Source organism: Equus asinus, chromosome 25 (assembly GCF_041296235.1).
Source record: "Equus asinus isolate D_3611 breed Donkey chromosome 25, EquAss-T2T_v2, whole genome shotgun sequence".
In the NCBI taxonomy this organism is placed as follows: domain Eukaryota; kingdom Metazoa; phylum Chordata; class Mammalia; order Perissodactyla; family Equidae; genus Equus; species Equus asinus.
In genome coordinates this window covers 25,584,536-25,604,849 of record NC_091814.1, presented here as the reverse complement: position 1 = coordinate 25,604,849, position 20,314 = coordinate 25,584,536, and the positions used below count along the sequence as shown (strand labels likewise).

The 20,314-nt window shown below is 38.9% G+C and overlaps 1 protein-coding gene across 1 annotated transcript in view; it reads right to left on the bottom strand.

Annotated features, from left to right (window-relative positions):
• Positions 1-19,763, bottom strand: part of TMCO1 (transmembrane and coiled-coil domains 1) — a 61,475-nt gene extending 41,712 nt beyond the window's left edge. The window contains exons 1-3 of the mRNA XM_014841153.3: positions 19,243-19,763; positions 18,806-18,883; positions 6,831-6,890 (exon numbers count right to left, since the gene is read on the bottom strand). Coding sequence (XP_014696639.1) covers positions 6,831-6,890; positions 18,806-18,883; positions 19,243-19,312 — 208 coding nt within the window. The 5' untranslated portion in view covers positions 19,313-19,763. The remainder of the gene's footprint in view (positions 1-6,830; positions 6,891-18,805; positions 18,884-19,242) is intronic.
• Positions 19,764-20,314: the final 551 nt, after the last annotated feature.

Sequence of the window (20,314 nt, the reverse complement as noted above, 5' to 3'; positions counted from 1 at the left end):
CTCTTTTTTTAATTTCAACTCTTAGAAAAGTATTAAACTACTTCTCTCTCTCTCTCCTCCATTATGACTACCAAACCCTGACTCTAATAATTTCTAGGCAAAGATTTGTTCTAATTATTCATTCTCATTATTTTAAAATATAAGATTCAAGTTCTACAAGGATATTGTTAGACACAATAAGAAGTGAAACGTTTAAGTCCTTAAAAGTACTTAAGACACCCTTTTAAAGTTTCTATCTCTCATCTTCTGATTAAATCTACTTTTCTTTCAGCCTTAATGACTTAAATAAATTTTTAAATGTCATTTCATATCCAATTTTTCTTTTAATTATCAGCATTACAAAAAAAGAACAAAAAGAAACTATTGTTCCTAAAAATAAAGTTTTTACATCATATTATCGGTTAAATAAGTTTATGAAGACTTGCTTTTCAATATAAGCATCATGTGACACACAGTTTATACGAGAATAATCTAAGTTCTAATAAACTGTATTGAAAAAGTATCTTTGTTTTTTGTAAAGAAGTTGCTTTTCCCTTAACACAAGACTTTGTTTCCCCAGGTGAATAATTTCTAGGAAAGTCATATTAGTAACTAAAATAAGTGCAAACAATTTATTTTGAAATGATTTAAATGTTTATTAGCAGGAATAGAATACTTCTGAGAATAACAATTCATGTAATTATGAGACTGGTTTTGGCTGAGATGGTGCAATAAACACTAGATAGTCTACTGCTTGAAATGCATAACTTCAACTACCCCAAACAGTTAAGAGTATATTGAAATAAGTGAAAGTGATTGGCTCTCTCCACAGCCCTGGGTGTAACTTAGCCCTTTACTGCTATCAGTTAACTAGCACAAATCTTCTCAGAATGTTGTCCCTTGCCCCAGTAAGGTAGGGAAGTCACTGTCTCCGTCTTGTGTTATTTGCATCTTGGCAGTGTGTTACCTAAAGAACTACAGCTAGGGAACCTCTCTCCTAAAGTAGAGAGACAACTCAGCATCTAGGAGCCCAAGACTTCCAAGATGGTTGTGCTTCCCAATCTCTTTCAACTGTTATGTTGGCATCCGGAGGGTGAAAACATGTGTCTAAAACCTTCTATACCTCCCTTGAAGATGTAGAATTTAAAGGTGCCAAGTGCTGGAAATAAACAGTATATATCATTTAGTGTTCACTTGTCCTGTGTAAACTATTCTTGACTTTACGCCGTTCAGAACCACAGAATTTAATACAGGGGAGAATCATGCCTCAATCCCTCCGTTTGAAGGAAATTCTATGCACCCTCTTATTACTGAACTTTTGGAATACAACTCTATGAAATTTGAGGAAATTTCAAGGAGAGAAAAAACTGGAAATATGAAGAAGACACATTTATATTCTAGAATGATTTACTATCCAAGATGACAGACGGAAGGAAAAATTAAAATTCTAAAAGCGAATACTCCAATTAAAAAGAGGCTATATTTCCTGTAGCTATTGGAATAAGCTAGCAGCAATGATGACATCCATTCTGACCAGAGAATGAACAAACCTCAAGCCAATCTATTATACATTTTTATTTGACAGCATTAGGCTTTGTACCACAAGATAATTGACTTATCTACAAAAGGAATGTTTCACCATTTACCTTATTCAATAACCAGTGTCTTTTCTGTCAAAGAATGTAAATCAATTAAAGCACAAGGAGGCAACTGGGGGCTCTGATCCAACCAATAGTTTGGGAGATGGAAAACATTTTCAAATAAGGCAAAGATGATCAAAATAACAGATGCCTCTCTATAGATGAAAAGAATTAGGTAACCTATGACAGTTCTACAGTCTGAGTTGTCTTGAATGGGAAGACCAATTAATAATATACCCTTGAAATTTCATGTAGATTTGGAAATGGAAAAGAAGCAAAATTTAAGCCAAATGTCTAATGCAGCCTTTTTTTTTTAAGGAAAATCCAAATAGCATAGACAAAAGCCCTAGAACGAATATATAAATTCAGGGCCCCAAATAAATTAAATTTCAAAAAGTCCTCCCATTATTTCCAAGGCACTAAGAAAGGAGATACCCACTCCACTGGGTCAAGCTTCAGAATGGTGCCCTCCCTTCCGTAGCCACCTTCTGGGGATATCTGCCTCTCACCACAGTCTAGGTTGAGGGTCAGCCTCATGAAGATTCCTAACATCCCCTGCCCTGCCACCACTGACCCAAAAGGCAGCCAATCCATAGGCTTCCCCATGACCTATGGTGCAAAAAGATGCGCTGAGCCAATCGGATTCCTTCTTTCAGAAATTTAAACCAGGAAATCCTGGGAAAGTCAATCAATTAACAGTGGAAGCTGAAACAAAATTTACAATATAGTAGTGGCTCTCAAACGTTAGTGTGTCTAAGAATGATCTGGGCAGCTTGTTAAAAAAAAGCAGACTCCTGGGTACCATGTCCAGAGATTCTGATTCAGTAAAGTCTGGGAGTAAGACTCAGAACCCTTCATTTTTAACAAGTATGTCAAGCAATTCTGATGTAAGTGGCCTACAAAGCACAAGAAGAATAACACTGATATAGAAAGAACCCCAGGACACAAGCCAAAGTTAGGTAAAGGCAAAAATTAAATGCTAGAAAAACACTATAGAGGAAGTGGGGAAGCTGAACAACAGAAGTGACAGAAGTCTATGTTAATAGCGGAGCTTTAAAGACAGTGGAGCCCACTGGCTGGCTTTACCTCAGGGCTTGCTCTGCTTGCAGGCCTTGCTTTAACACAGTTCCTGCCTTCCTATAACCAGCTGGTTCAGCTTGTCCTGAGTTTTGGATCACATATCTCCTTAAAATAAATCCTTCATCACTTGAAGTAACTTGAATGCAGCCAAAAGAGTTAAATAATATTCATGTATCAAAAGTAAATTAGTTTCTCTTCTGTAAGAGGGCAATGTAAAATAGGCAAAAAATCCACTCCTGAAATTCAGAATGGTAAACATTAAAACTTTCAGTTCAAATGCAAAAAACATTTCAGCTTCAAATTAATGGCTCTATCCAAGACCATTGTCAAAGAGCTTCACCTAATGAAATCAATGACATTTAGCTTCTCTGAAACAGTGAACATTACTGACCCCTTCCGTCTTACTGAAAATTCCCTTCTTTCAGTGCAGCAGTATCATTCTTTGTAGTCACCCCATCACCATACATATTTTTATAAAGAAGCTCAGGTGGGGAACCTGAGCAAAGGGAAAGTAAGGGTGGCATAATGACAAAACTGTAGATAGGGTCAATACACAGAAATACATTTAATTGGTCCGATAAAGTTGCTGGAGATGAACAGCAAATGCTCATCAGCAGTTGCTTCAAACGGGGGAAAAACACCCGTTCAAGCACAGCATCCATAAAATAAAAATAAATCAATTATTTAAGAGAATTACTGTTTATCTTGACATTGAAAACTAACAGAAAGTTTCCATAATTTCTCATCAAAAGAGCATTGTGTGCTGTTGTAGACGATGTCCTCAAAAACCTTCCATAGTGGTACTACAATAAAGTGTATCTGGCTGAGTTTTTCATGACATGCCTAATAGTGCAAATGTCAAGGTGGAACAGAGTAGAAGCAATTTTATGAAGTCCAAAATAATGCAGTTTAGGTTTACAGATTTCTGATAGTCTGGCTTAATCTACAGGAAAATTTACAAATGTACAGAATGGATAGGTTGCTTGCATTTTAAGCAACTCCTAATAAATATTATGTCTTGTGCCTCCTGACAAGATTTTGATAAGCAATTGCTCATAAATATTATTTCTTTCAATGTCTGATTTTTTTTTTGGTGAGCAAACAATTCAAGGTTCCATTCCATGTTAAGATAATTTTTAATTTTGATACTTTGTGTTGTCAATTTAAGGGCAGAGGGTAATCTGCCTTCCATTTTTATATCTTTCCTATCCTTTATAGCAAAGCTACTTGAAGGAAATGTCCACGTTCAATAGCTTTACTTCCTCACCACCCATTATCTCCCTAATTTATACAATCTGGTTCCTGTCCCCCACCATACCACTGAAATCACTCTTGCTAAATCGCTAATAACCTCCATTTTGCCTCTTAGACATTTAATAACACGCATGTTCAAATCCTTCCTGCCCCTGAAACTCTCCCCTCAACTTCTGTGTGACACAACTCCTTTCCAACATCTTGGGCAATATTTTTTCAGAGCTCCACTTCTGCTCCTTTCCTTAAATCTCTCTGTTTCCTCAAGACTCTCTCCATCCTCAGCCCTTCGCTTTTCCACTTTTCTTACTCTATATGGTCTCCCTATGTGATCTCATTTACCTTGTGGACTCAATTACTACTTATAAGCATGATTCTAAAGTCTATTTGTAGCTGTTCTCTCTCTCCCAGCTCCAAAACCATACATCCAACTGTGTACCAAATATTTCCACTCTTCTGTCAAACAGGCACTTCAAATCCAACATGTTCAAACCTGAATCATCTCTTTCTTCCTCATCCCAATCTGCTACTTCAATATTTCCTCTCCAAATCAGGAGTGTGGGCTTCTTCCCAGACTCATTTCTCTCCATACCCTACAACTAAACAGGCATCAAGTCCTGTTACCTCTACCTCCTCTATATCCATTGAATCTGTACCATCTACTCCATTTCCACTGCCACTGCCTAAGTTCAGATTCTTGCCATTTTTATGCCTGGGATACTTAAAAGCTTCATGATTTCCCTACCTCCAAAATGATACCCTCTCCAATTTATCCTTCAAACTATTGCCAGAGGTGTCTTCCTTAAAAATGGGTGTCAGGGCTGGCCTGGTGGCGCAGCGGTTAAGTTCACACATTCCACTTCTTGGCGGACCAGGGTTTGCCGGTTCGGATCCCCGGTGCAGACATGGCACTGCTTGGCAAAAGCCATGCTGTGGTAGGCGTCCCACGTATAAAACAGAGGAAGATGGGCATGGATGTTAGCTCAGGGCCAGGCTTCCTCAGCAAAAAGAGGAAGACTGGCAGTAGTTAGCTCAGAGCTGATTTTCCTCAAAAAAAAAAAAGGGGGCCAGCCCGGTGGGGCAGCGGTTAAGTTCGCACGTTCCGCTTCTCGGCAGCCCGGGGTTCGCCGGTTTGGATCCCGGGTAAGGACATGTCACTGCTTGGCACGCCATGCTGTGGTAGGTGTCCCACATATAAAGTAGAGGAAGATGGGCATGGGTGTTAGCTCAGGGCCAGTCTTCCTCAGCACAAACAGGAGGACTGGCAGTAGTTAGCTCAGGGCTAATCTTCCTCAAAACAAAAACAAAAACAAAAACACCCTGGATGTTAAGCCTCTGTTAAAATCCCTTAATGCTTATGGGAAGCCCTCTGGATACAAGTTAAACTTATTACCTTAGTTTAATTTGTAAAGATCTTTATGCACTAGCCTCTACTTATTTCTCTAGCCTCGTCTGCCCAGACATTACACATACCTTCTTTTATTTGTTATATTATTTATAGTTCAAGGTATATACCTTGCTATTTGATCCCTCTATGCCTTTGCACATGTCTATCCTTCTGCCTAGAATGCACAGGGCTTAAAAATGTAGATTCTAAAGTTATAAATGAGCAGGCTCAAACCCCTTCTCTACCACTGACTTAATCCCATCACACCACCGAATGAGCAAGAGCAAGTTATTTAACCTCAATTTTCTCATCTATAAAAATGAGGTAACACGGCTCACTACCACATATAATTGTTAAGAGAATTAAAAATCTGTAAAGTGCTTCTCTTAGTGTGTTACAAATGGTAAGTGCTCAATAAATACTGACTAGTATTTTATTTATTTATGTTTTGATTTAGCTAATTCACACTAAAGCCTCAAGATTCAGCTAAAGCATTATCTCTTCAAGAAAACCTGACCCTGAGGTTGATTTGGATATCCCTTCTCTTTAGTTTCATAACATTCAGAACATACCTCTACAAAACTATTTGCCATACTACATTTGTCTGTTTTCCCTCTCTCGACAGACCTCCTAAAAGACAGATTTTTTTCTACTTTGTTTCTCTAGTGCCTACCAGAGTGAGTGACACATACAAAGTAGATGTATAGTAGTATCTTGCCACAGAACTAAATGAATAGGTCACTCAGAAAACATCTGATACCCCTATACTAAATTGAAAAGCTTTAATCAGCATAGGACATTGGCATAGTCCAGTCTGGTAGAATTCTCTCCTGAGATATAAGAGCAGTGACCTAGGTACAGAGACACAGCTTCTGAATCAAATGCATAATTTCACAACAATTTTTTCCTGATTTCAGAGTCAGGAAGCACCATAAAGTATAAATACAAATCACAGCTAATCATTTATAAATTGCCTTTTTGGAACAGCATTATATTCTATAATTAAATTCTAAATTACACTGAAAAACCAAAAACATCACTATTTTTCAGACTAGATAAAAATCATTAAGCAGAACATTTCCTACCCCTTGGTAGATTTCCATCACTAGTGAATTCCCAGTAAGGAAGCCATGGCAACAATAAATACAAGTAACTCAGATTTAACTGGAAATAATCATCTCAGATGTGAAAAACAATACGCCTTTACCAACTATGCCAAGAACTCTCAGCCAAGTTTAAAAGCCACAACTGTCAATAGCATTTTACTAAAACTGAAATTTCAAAGCTAAGAGCAAAAAGGAGCAACTGCTTGAACTTGTCCTATAAAATGGTTGAGAGAATCAAGTAAGACAACATACACAAGTGTTTTGTAAACCATAAAATTATACAAACATGAGTTACTACTATTAACAACTTTATTGTATTTTCATCATCTAAGAATTTATTTTTTCCAAGAAAATTTAAATTTTGTATACACCAATAACTCATCTTACCTATTTTCTTTTTTTGTTGTCGACCAGCTGACTCTGTTATTGTTTCCTTCTTCTTTTCCACTGTAAACATAGTAACACATTAAAAATTAATAATGCATTATGCTATAGAAACCAAAGGTGCTTTATCAAAGCTGAACCAAGGAAAGAAGCTTATAAGAAAGTTAAACATTGACTTTGATTATGATCATGATTAAGTCAACTGGTGTGCTCCCAAACCTGCTGACGGTAAAAAGTAGACACAACATTCTAAGACTAAAACAGCAATAGTCTAAGCATCATTAATCAAATACCCATAAAGGACTGTAAAAGGACACAATCATAATCAAAACTGACATGCTTTTCAGACCATCAGCTGAGGGTGATTGCCTTAGATAGAGTCTAAGCACAATTTTCAAATTCTGCTCTCTCAGATAACTATGTAAATTGTAGTTCTAGTCTTATATTCACTATAGGAGATAGGAAGTTATTCATTCAGTTATTGGCTGCCTAAGTAACAGGCACTGTTCTAGGTAGAGAAAAGGATAAACATGATCCTCGCCCTCCCCAAAGGGCAATCTAGTGAGAGCACATAATTGAATAACAATTATAGTATAGAAAATTGGCGAGGTAGATATATGCACAGGGTAGGAAGATCAGGAGAGCCAAAAAGGCTAAGACCAACTTTTTTTGATGCATTTCAATTAATATGATGATAGACTAACAGTAAGCTTTAGAAGAGGAATAGTGTAACATATTGATATTTTATATGTACTATCTTTAATCACCTATGAATGGACTAGGAACAAACATGTCATAAATTACCTTTACTTAGTTTATTTATATTATCTGTTCTGTATATTATCTTAGTATACTTCATTTACTAACAAAGAGTACACTACATGTATTATTTCTAAAAGTTACATTAAAGAATACTGGCAGATAGGAGTCTTCCCATTAGTAGGTTAAGTATACTGCCTGAATTCTAAAGCGAAATTGGTATTACTGCTTTATCAAATAGATGTAAAATTCAATTTGATTCCAATATTGCAAATGAAATGATAAAGTGCTTACAGAAATAAAACGTGTCTGTCTGAATATATAAATTGAATGTTTACTGTTCTAGGTAGGTAAAAAGACAAAACACGACATATATACATGGTGGGGGGAGAAAGAGAGAGATTTAGAACGAACCTGCTAGTACGAAATAAAAGGACATTAAGTCAATAGAAGATGTTACAGAAACAACATTTTAAAAGGCAAAATGGACAGAAAACATTGACTGTTTTACTCTTTATCACTATTATTAACTAAAGAAACAAAAAATATTTCTCTCCCACTCCAGAAGGACTACAACATAACTACTTGGCATTAACCATGACTACATAAAAAACAAGGGGGGAAAAAAAGATAGAAGGCTAGAAAATAGAAACATGAGATGATATTACGAACATTAACCTGACCTTCGAGCAGACTGGATTGAGACTAGATAAATCTTTTCTAGGGATAAGATAAATTAATATAATGCTTTTCTAATCTCATCAGGTTGCAAAGAAACTCTTTTGTGTTGATATTTATTCACCAGAACCTCCACCTGTAAGAAATAGAAATGTCAGAGTTCAAACAGATGTTCAAACAGCCACATAGGGGTTCTGCTCCACCTTCCAATGCCTTAAACAGTTGTGTTCTACCACCCCTGGGACTGGCCCCATCCAGCTGCACTCCTGAGAGAGCTGACAACAGTCTTGGGAGGGCTACATCAATTGTGAGCCCCTGAACCTAACAACCAGCCACACTGGGAGCTTGCTACTCACTTAACACAAACAGCAGCAGGTGTGTGACATTAGACCTTGCAGCCAACTATGCTGGGGCTTCTCCCACCCAATAAGGTGACTAAAGGAACCATAGCTGAGCCTTACAACTAGCCAGCCAGGGGTACAGCCTAGCTTTCCTATGCAACTGCAGTAAGAGTAATCCTTCCACAACAGGAGACACTCCTGGAACATTTGGAACTGGTGACAAGAGGGAAGCACATTGCCAGGCCTCGTATGGCATCTCTTACATAAGGCCACTTCCCCAAGATGGGGAGACATAGCTGATCTACTTAATACATAGACATAAGCATAGAGAAAGAGGTAAAATGGGGAGACAAAGTAATATGCTCTGAATAAGGGAATAGGACAAATCCTCAGAAAAAGAGCTAAATGAGACAGAGATAAAAAATCTACCTGATAAAGAGTACAAACTGATAGTCATAAGGATGATCACTGACATTGGGAGAAAAACAGATGAACACAGTGAGAACTTCAACAAAGAATTGGAAAATATAAAAACGAACCAATCAGAACTGAAGAATACAATAATGCAAATGAAAAATTCATTAGATGGAATCAGTAGCAGGGTAGACAATACAGAAGAACAGATCATTGAGCTAGACAAAAGACTAGAGGAAATCACCTAAGCTGACAGAAAGAAGAATTAAAAAGAATGAGGACAATATAAGGGACCTCTGGGACAACAAGCACACTAACATCCATAGTATCGGTGTTTCAGAAGGAGAAGAGAGAGACACAGGGGCAGATAATCTATTCAAAGAAATAATAGCTGACAACCTTCCTAACCTAAGGAAGGAAATGGACATAGAGGTACAGGAAGCAGAGAGAACAACAAATAAGATGAACCCAAAGAGGCCCACATCGAAAGACATTATAATTAAAATGTCAAGAATTAAAGAAAGAATCCTAAAAGCTGCAAGAGAAAGGCAACAAAGGAAACCCCATAAGGCTATCAGCTGACTTCTCAGCAGAAACCTCACAGGCTAGAACGCAGTGGCATGATATATTTAAAGTGCTGAAAGAAAAAACCTATAGCCAACAATACTCTACCCAGCAAGGTTATCATTCAGAATGGAAGGAGAGAGAAAGAGTTTTCCAGACAAGAAAAAATTTAAGGAGTTTATCACCAATAAACCAGCCTTAAAGAAATGTTAAAGGGACTTATTTAAGTGAAAAAGAAAGACCACAAATAGGAATAAGAAAATTATCAGAAAAAGTTAAATCACTGGCAAAGACAAATATACAGTAAAGGTAGCAGATCAACCACCTATGCAACTAATATGAAGGTCAAAAGACAAAAGTACTAAAATTATCTATTTCCATGATAAGAGGTTAATGGATACATACACATATGCACAAAAGAGGTTAAACATGATATCAAAAACATAAAAAGTGGGGGGAGAGGAGTAATACAGTAGAGCTTCAGGCCCAGTCCTGGTGGCCTAGTGGTTAAGCTCAGCGTGTTCTGCTTTGGCAACTGGGGTTCAGTTCCTGAGTGTGGACCTACATCCCTCTGCTAGTGGCCATGCTGTGCTGGCAGCCCACATACTAAAAAACACAGGAAGACTGACATGGATGTCAGCTCAGGGCAAATCTTCGTCACCAAAAAAAAAGGAGTTGAGCTTTCACCAAGAAGTCAAACTTAAAGAGACCATCAACCTAATATAGACTGCTATTTACATAGGTTATTACACATGAACCTCATGATAATCACAAACCAGAAACCTATAAAAAATTCACAAAAAATTGAGAGAAAGGAACCCAAACATAATACTAAAGAAAGCCATCAAACCACAAGAGAAGAGAGAGCAGGAGAAGAAAGGAACTGAGAAGTACTAAAACACCCAGAAAAAAAGTAATAAAATGGGGCCGGCCTGGTGGTCCTTAAGTTCACACATTCTGCTTTGGCGGCCCAGGGTTTGCCTGTTCAGATCCTGGGTGCAGACATGGCACCGCATGGCAAGCCATGCTGTGGTAGGCATCTTACATATAAAGTAGAAGAAGATGGGCACGGATGTTGGCTCAGGGCCAGTCTTCCTCAGCAAAAAAAAAAAAGTAATAAAATGGCAATATGTACATACTTATCAACAGCTACTTTTAATGTCAACAGGCTAAATGCTCCAATCAGAAGACATAGGGTGGCCAACTGGATAAAAAAATAAGACCCATATATATGCTGCACACAAGAGACACAATTCAGACCTAAAGACGCTCACAAACTGAAAGTGAAGGAATGAAAAAAGATACTCCATGCAAAAGGCAATGAAAACAAGGCTGGGGTAGCAATACTTATATCAGACAAAATAGACTTTAAAACATAAACGGTAACAAGAGACAAAGACGGGCACCACATAATGATAAAGGGAGCAACCCAACAAGAGAATATAATACTTGTAAATATCTATGCATCCAACAAGGGGAACCTAAATATATAAAGCAATTATTAACGGACATAAAAGGAGAAATAGGCAGTAACACAATAATAGTAGGGAACTTTAACACTCCATTTACATCAATGGATAGATCAGCCAAACACAACATCAATAAGAAAACACTGGCCTTAAATAACACATTAATCTAGATGGCCTTGTAGATACATACAGAGCATTCCATCCAAAAACCACAGAATACACATTCTTTTCGAATGCATATGCAACATTCTCCAGGATAGATCACATATTTGGCCACAAAACAAGTCTCCATAAATTTAGGAAGACTGAAATAATACCAAGCATCTTTTCTGACCACAATGGTATGTAGAAATCAACTACGGAAAGAAACCTGGAAAAGTCACAAATATGTGGAGATTAGACAAAATGCTACTGAACAACTCTTGGGTCAATAAAGATATCAAAGGAAAAATCAAAAAATACCTGGAGACAAATGAAATTGAAAATATGATACACCAAAATTTATGAGACACAGCAAACGTGGTACTAAAAGGGAAGTTTACAGCAATACAGGCCTACTTCAACAAACAAGAAAAATCTCAAATAAACAATGTAACAGGGGCCAGCCCGGTGATGCAGCAGTTAAGTGTGCACATTCCGCTTTGGCAGCCTGGGGTCTTCTGGTTCAGATCCCAGGTACAGACATGGCACCACTTGTCAAGCCATGCTGTGGCAGGCGTCCCACATATAAAGTAGAGGAAAATGGGCACAGATGTTAGCTCAGGGCCAGTCTTCCTCAGCAAAAAGAGGAGGATTGGCAGCAGTTAGCTCAGGGCTGATTTCCGCCCCCCCCCAAAAAAACACAATGTAACAGTGCACCTAAAGGAAGTAGAAAAAGAAGAACAAACAAAGCCCCAAATGAGCAGAAGGAAGGAAATAATAAAAATCAGAGCAGAAATAAATGAAATAGAGACTAAAAAACAACAGAAAAAACTAATGAAATTAAGAGTTGGTTCTTTGAAAAGATAAACAAAATTGACAAACCTTTAGCTAGACTCACCAAGAGAAAAAGAGAGAAGGTTCAAATAAATAAAATCAGAAACAAAAGAAGAGAACACAACAGACATCTCAGAAAGACAAAAGATTATAAGAGAATACTACGAAAAGCTATACGCCAACAAATTGGATAACCTAGAAGAATGGATAAATTCTTAGAATCATACAACCTCCCAAAACTGAATCAAGAAGTAATAGAGGATTTGAACAGACAAATCACCAGTAAGGAGATCAAAACAGTAATCAAAAACATCCCAAAGATTAGAAGTCCAGGACCAGACGGCTTCCCTGGTGAATTCTACCAAACATTCAAAGAAGACATAATACCTATTCTTCTCAAACTCTTTCAAAAAATTGAAGAGAAGGCAAAGATTCCTAACTCATTCTATGAAGCCAACATTACCCAGATAACAAAACCAGACAAGGAAAACACACACAAAAAAAATTACAGGCCAGTATCACTGATGAATATTGAGGCAAATATCCTCAACAAAATACTAGCAAATCAAATAAAACAATACATTAAAAAGATCATACACACGATCAAGTGGGATTTATTCCAGGGATGGTTCAACATCTACAAATCGATCAACATGATACACATTAACAAAATGAAGAATAAAAATCACATGATCATCTCAACAGATGCAAAGAAAGCATTTGACAAGAAACAGCATTCATTTCTGACAAAAACTCTGCACACAATGGGTATAGAAGAAAAGTACCTCAATATAAGAAAGGCCATATATTATAAACCCACAACTGATATCGTACTCAACAGAGAAAAACTGAAAGCTATCCATCTAAGAACAGGAACCAGACAACGATGCCTACTTTCGCCAGTCTTATTTAGCAAAAGTATTGCAAGTCCTAGCCAGAGCAATAGCTGACAAAAATTAAAGCGATCCAAACTGGAAAGGAAGAAGTAAAACTGTCACTATTTGCAAATTACATGATTTTACAAATAGAAAACCTTAAAGAATCCATCAAGAAGTTATTAGAAATAGTAAATGAATACAGTAAAGTTGCAGGATACAAAATCAACATACAAAACTCAGCTGCATTTCTATACGCTAACAATGAAGTAGGAGAAAGAGAAATTAAGAATACAATCCCATTTACAATTGCAACGAAAAGAATAAAATATCTAGGAATAAATTTATCCAAAGAACTGAAAACTATAAAACACTGTCAAAAGAAATTGAAGAAGACGTAAAGAAATGGAAAGATATTCCGTGCTCTTGGACTGGAAGAATTAACATAGTTAAAATGTCCATACTTCCTACAGCAATCAACAGATTCAATGCAATCCCTATCAAAGTTCCAATGAGAGCTGCCCCAGTGGCATAGTGGTTAAGTTTGCCTGCTCTGCTTCAGCAGCCCAGGGTTCATAGGTTTGGATCCTGGGCATGGACCTAGTACTGCTTGTCAAGCCACACTGTGGTGGTGGCATCTTACATAAAATAGAAGACTGGCACAAATGTTAACTCAGCAACACGCTTCCTCAAGCAAAAAGAGGAAGATTGGCAATGTATGTTAGCTTAGGGCCAATCTTCCTCACCAAAAAAGAAAAACAAAAAAAACTTCCAACAATATTTTTCACAGAAATAGACCAAAGAATCCTAAAATTTATATGGCACAGCAAAAGACCTCAAATACCCAAAGGAACCCTGAGAAAAAAGAACAAAGCTGGAGGCATCACACTCCCTGATTTCAAAATACACTACAAAGCTTTAGTAATCAAACAGTATGGCACTGGCACAAAAAGAGACATATAGATCACTGGAACAGAACCAAGAGCCCAGAAGTAAACCCACACACATATGGACAGCTAATTTTCAACAAGGGAGCCAAGAACATACAATGGAGAAAGGAAAGTCTCTTCAACAAATGGTGCTGGGAAAGCTGGACAGCCACATGCAAAAGAATGAAAGTAGGCCATTATCTTACGCTATACAGAAAAATTTAACTCAAAATGGATTAAAGACTTGAATGTAAGACCTGAAACCATAAAACTTCTAGAAGAAAACACAGGCAATACACTCTTCACCATGGGTCTCAGCCGCATATTTTCAAATACCATGTCTGAAAACAAGGGCATCCAAAGAAAAAATATACAAATTGGACTACATCAAACTAAAAAGCTTTTGCAGAGCAAAGGAAACCACCAACAAAAAGAAAACATAACCTAACAATTGGAAGAAGATATTTGCAAACCATCTATCTGATAAGGGATTAATATCCAAAATATATAAAGAACTCATACATCTCAACAACAAAAAAACAAACAACCCAATTAAAAAGTGGGCAAAAGATCCAAACAGACATTTTTCCAAAGAAGATATACAGATGGCCATCAGGCACATGAAAAGATGTTCAAAAACACTAATTATTAGGGTAATGAAAATCAAAACTACAATGAGATATTGCCTCATGCCCATCAGAATGGCTATAATTAACAAAACAAGAAATAATAAGTGTTGGAGAGGAAGTGGGGAAAAGGGAACCCTCACACACTCCTGGTGGGAATGTAAACTGGTATACCTACGATGGAAAACAGTATGGAGATTCCTCAAAAAATTAAGACCAGAACTACCATATGATCCAGCTATTCCACTACTGGGCATTTATCCAAAGAACATGAAAACACAAATGAGTAAAGATATACGCACCCCTACATTCACTGCAGCATTATTCACAATAGCCAAGACTTGGAAGTAACCTACGTGCCCATCAAGGAATGAATGGATAAAGATGTGGTATATATACACAATGGAATACTACTTAGCTATAAAAAAAGACGAAATCTTGCCATTTGTGACAACATGGATGGACCTTGAGGGTATTATGCTAAGTGAAATGTCAGAAAGTCAAATACTGTATGATCTCACTCATAAATAGAAGATAAAAACAACAACAATCACATAGATACAGAGATCAGATTGGTGGTTACGAGGGGGGGGAGGGTGAAAGGAATGACTGGGTACGTGTGTACAGTGATGGATGGTAACTAGTCTCTGGGTGGTGAGCCTCATGTAATCTACACAGAAATCGAAATATAATGATGTACACCTGAAACTTACATAATGTTATAAACCAATGTTACCTCAATTAAAAAATAAATACAACTATAGAAGCTTCTCTGGCAACTATATTATTTTGCATTTAGGTGTAAACTGAAGACTACATTTATTTCCATAATGCAGATAATCAGGGACGAAACAATTAGTGTGGATACTAAAGAAGCACCAAATTCACAGAGCAAATTCATATTTACATAAATATTTGAGGTATGAGAATATTCATCCAAACAAATTTGAAGATAAGAGTGTTTTGTATTTCATAAGACTACTAAATGATATATGTGACATGAAGAAATCTGTATATAGATGCCATTGCATGCTGGCTAACTAGTTTATGCTCACAGCAGAACAATTTCTCACAAAGAATATATGTGATATTATGCTATAGAGATAACTTATTCTTTAATCTATTCAACACACTTTTATCAAATGCCAGGCACTGTGTTAAGTGCCAGAAATACAACAGCCTTAGCCATCACAGAAATTACAGTTTAGTTGGGGAGTGGATATTATTTCAATAATCATAATCATACAGGGGTCAAATTGTAATTATGACAAATTCTCTAAGGAGAGGTATATGGATAAACTGGAGCCCATGATAGGAAGATCTGACCTGTCTGGGAGACTAAATGAAGTTTTGACACCTGAAGAATGTACAGTAGTTTGCCAGACAAAATGATAGGGAAAATTATCCCAGGTAGAGGGAACAGCAAACACAAAGGCCCAGCCCCATAGTAGGAAACATCAAGACTAGTTCAGAGGATAGAATAAAGGCCTGAATGGCTAGAAATAGAGAACAAGGAAAAACACAAGATGTGGTTGGAGGGGAAGATTGGGAAGCACCAGATCATGCTGACTTTGTAGGCCACACCTTTATCCTAAAAGCAACGGGAAGAAATTGAATGTTTTAAGAAGTGAAGGAACATAATCAGATTTGCGGTTTAAAAATTACTCTGGATGTACTGTAGAGAATAAACTTGATTGGCTGCATGCAGACCAATGAGGAGGCTATTGCAGTAAATCAAATGAAACATGACAGACATTTGGACTAGGTAGTGGTGGCAGAAACGGAGAGATGTGGAAAGACTGAAAACCATCCAGGAGGACAACAATATTAGGGCTTGACAGTGCACTGCACAATCAGGGGGAAAGAAGAAAGCATTCAAATCAACAAATATTTATTAAACATTTACTCATGTAGTCACCACTCTAGGCACAAGAGATACATTAGTGAACAACAACAACAACAAAGCACCTGCCCTGGTGAAGCTTCCATTCCAGCAGGTGGAGATTAATACAATAAATAAGTAAATCATATAGTGTATTAGAAGGTGATAACAGCCATGGGGAAAAACAACAGAGCAGGATCAGGGTGATCAGGAGCAGCAGTGGGACAGGAGGTGGGCAGGCTGCAGTTTTTAAAAAGGGTGCTCAAGTTAAGACTCACTGACGTGAGCTTTGAACAAAGATTTGAAGATCTGAGGGTTGACTAAGCAGATAATCTAGAGTAGAACATTTTAGACAGAGGGAAGAGCCATTAGAAAGGTCCCAGCACATGAGTGTGGCTAATGTGTAGTGAGGAATCGCAAGCAGGTCAGTGTGGGTACAGCAGAGTGAGGGAGAGGGAAAGAGTGTTGGAGCGGTAACAGGGGAAGCTCTGTGGCCCACTGTAAGGACTTCGGCTTTTCTTCTGAGTGAAAATGGGACACCATGACAGGGCTATGAGCAGAGGAGGGACATGATCTAATAGCCTTTTGAAACAGTTTTTCTGGCTGTTATCTTGGGAACAGACTACAGGGAGACAGGAACACTCGCTGGAGGCTATTGCAATAATCATGCAAAAGATGACAGTGGCTTGGACTATGGTAGTTATCAGTGGAGATGATGAAGAGTGGTCAGCTTCTGGATATACCTGAAGGCAGCCCAACAGCACTGGATGTGGCTTGTGAGAGAGGAGTCAAAGAACCACACAAGGATTACGGCCTGAGCAACCGCAAGGACAAAACTGCCAGTGACCAACATCATGAAGGCTACAAATGAAGCAGCCTTGGAAGTGAAAAACAAGTGTTCGATTTGGACATATTGGGTTTGAGATGTATATTACACATTCCAGTGGAATTGACAAATTGATAGCTGGATATGAATCTTGCATTAAGGAGAGAGGGCTAGGGATATAAATTTGGGGGTTATGGGCATATAGAGAAGCGCAATAAATGAGTTCAACAAGGGAGTGAGTGTAAAGAAAAAACCAAATTTTGGGTCACCCTCAAAAACAGGAAGTCTAAAAGAGGAACCAACAAGAAAAGTACAAAAGAATGACAAGCAAGATAAAAGCAAAACTGAGAGAGTGTGGTGTCCTGGAAGCCAAATGAAGAAAGTGGATTAAGGGTTCTGGCTCACACTATTGGAAGCATGGAGGTACCATTCACCAAACAGGGAAACCCTGGAGGATCACATTTGTGAGGGTAAAGCTAATAAGCTTAGTTTTAAATATGTTGAGTACATTATCAACATTGAATAAGTGAAGGAACAGTTACTGTAGTTTAAAAAGCCTGAGTTTGGTTTCCAATTCTTTGTCTGCTCTGTGATGTTAGTATGTCGCTTAACCTTTCTAAGTCTCCACCTCCTCTTCCATAAAGGGAGGATAATATTTATACAACTGACCACAATGGTTGTTTTGCAGACCAAATGAGATACTATAAGAAAGAAAACTTCAAAATCTTACAAGGACATAAAGAAAAGTCAGAACACAGAAAATCATAGGATTTTCCTTTCTTTTTGGTGAGGAAGATTGTCACTGAGCTAACATCCATGCCAATCTTCCTCTATTTTATATGTGGGACAGTGCCACAGCATGGTTTGACAAGCAGTGTATAGGTCCGTGCCTAGGATCCGAACCTGCAAACCCTGGGGCCTCGGAAGCAGAGTGAGCGAACTTAACCACTGTGCCACTAGGCTGGCCCCCAAGTCGTGGGAATTTTAAAATGCAATAGTGAGATTTAATCTTTATAAGGTAGAAAAGAACACTGGAAGACAAATGAAGTCTATAAGGAACCGTTCACATTATACCTCCGGTTTCCCTCTCAGCTGCGTCCTGTGGAATCCTCTTTTAAAGAAAACAAACTCTACTTCTTCTTAACCTTTTCCTCAAATACTCCTTCAACCTCCTCACCCAACCAAAACTTGGCTTATCCCTGAAGATACCACTTGCCTTGATACCAATGATAATGACTTCTTGTTCTCCCAACACACCTTACTCGTTACAATTTCCATAGTTGTGCTCATATGCTATTTCCTTTGCCTGGAATTCCTTCCCCCATCTCATTCTCTATCCAAATTCTAACCATCCATGACGGACCGCAAGGCCATCTGCAACACAAAGGCTCCCGAGGCTCCTCACAACTGAATGAGCTCTCTTCTTTAGAACCACCACAGCACATAACATGTACCTCTCGCTGTAGTTTGTACTATACATTTTGCATAAATGTCTTACATTTCTAAACAGACTTCAAGTCGGATTCATCCTTCCTATAAAGTTTTTGCATCAGTTGATGCTCCTAAAATATTTACTGTGAACATGCACTCAGTGAGCTCGATATGTTGAAAGTATTTCTAAAGGATGTCGCCATACTCACATTTTTTACTCTGCTTTTCCACTTCCGCCTTCAGTCGCTTGTACTTGTCTGTCCTGTAAACCAGGACCCAGGTTATACCTGAAACATTAAAAGCAACACGCTAGTAGAGAAAGGTTTGAAATGGTCACAACAAACTGTTATTAGTGGTTACTGTTGGGTAAAGAGAGATTTCAACTTTTTGCTTTATATTTACCAGTAGTTAACTTTTTTCAAATGTTAAGACAACTGACTCTTCAACCAAAACAACTGTGACATGATGTGAAGGCGTCTACACAAATACCCGTTCCTGTTCAAGAGTAGCCCCGAGATTCCCTGGAGCAGATGAGCCCCTAAGCAAGCAAGGCTCGCGACCTCTCCCTTGGTAGCGCGAGGGACCCCAGGCCTAGGATCCTCCAGCTCGGGGACTGGTCAAACGCCAGAGAAGCAGCCGCTCTCACCCTCAGCGAGAAGAGCCGTGCACACGGAGATAAAAACGATGAGCAGCGTGTCCGCGAACATGGTGCTCATCTCGCACTTCCGTCTCTGCACTCCCACCTGCCAGGCAGGGAAGCGCTCCAGAGTCAGGAAAAATGAAGCGAAAACGAGTTCCCTTGCTTTCAGGACCACCGAGTAACACCCCGACTCTGACAGCTACGAAGTCACTTCCGTTTCCGGGGCACGGCACCGGAGGTGCTCGTTCCCTAGAGTCGCGTGGCCGCGTGAATCTAGCCGAAACCAAGCCTGAAGTCTGCGCAGATGGGCTGACGCTCAGGCCGAATCTCGCGAGAGCTGGAACTTCGGCTGCTGAGACAGAATTGCGGCGCCCGACGTCATCCGGCAGCGTTTACTCGCTGGGGTGCTGGGGCGCGCGCTCTTCTCGGCTAGAATCCAGGTGTTTGCACGCGTCTGCGCTTGCTGCCTCCGCCCCACATCTAAGGCCGATTAGATCGTTTAGCCTAGGTTTGTCGGAAAGTGGGAAGACTGACTTCCGCAAACACGTACAACACGTACTGAACGGCTGTGTTTAGGTGCAAGGCCACGATTTGGAGCTGGGGACGCGAAAATCAACCAGTCGTGGGCCGCTGGCTTCAATGAACTCACGTCCTAGCGGAGGAGGCAGACTTGTACACACGCTGTGATTAGGGTTTTAATAGAGGTATGACCAGAATGCTGCGGTGACCCAGTTGAGGGGGAGGTCAGAGAAAGCTAGTGAAAGGAACTGAAGCCGTGGCGTGGAGTAGGAGTGCTTCTGGAGATAGCAAAGACCTTTCTAGGCAAAGCGAAAGGAAGAGACACGCGTGCTTGAAAATACGTGGTGTGTAATAGAGCAGTGAGTGGTGTGTCGAGAGAAGGGGTCATAAACCCGGACGCCTACGGTGGTCAGATATAAATGATCTTATGCAGGCTGGGCATAAGAACACGGTGGGAGGTGGTACGATGAATAAGGGGGCACTAACTTTATCTGAAAGGGACAATTGATACGTCCAACCAGTTTCCCTGTGAGAAGGGGGGACCCCATTTCCAATATCT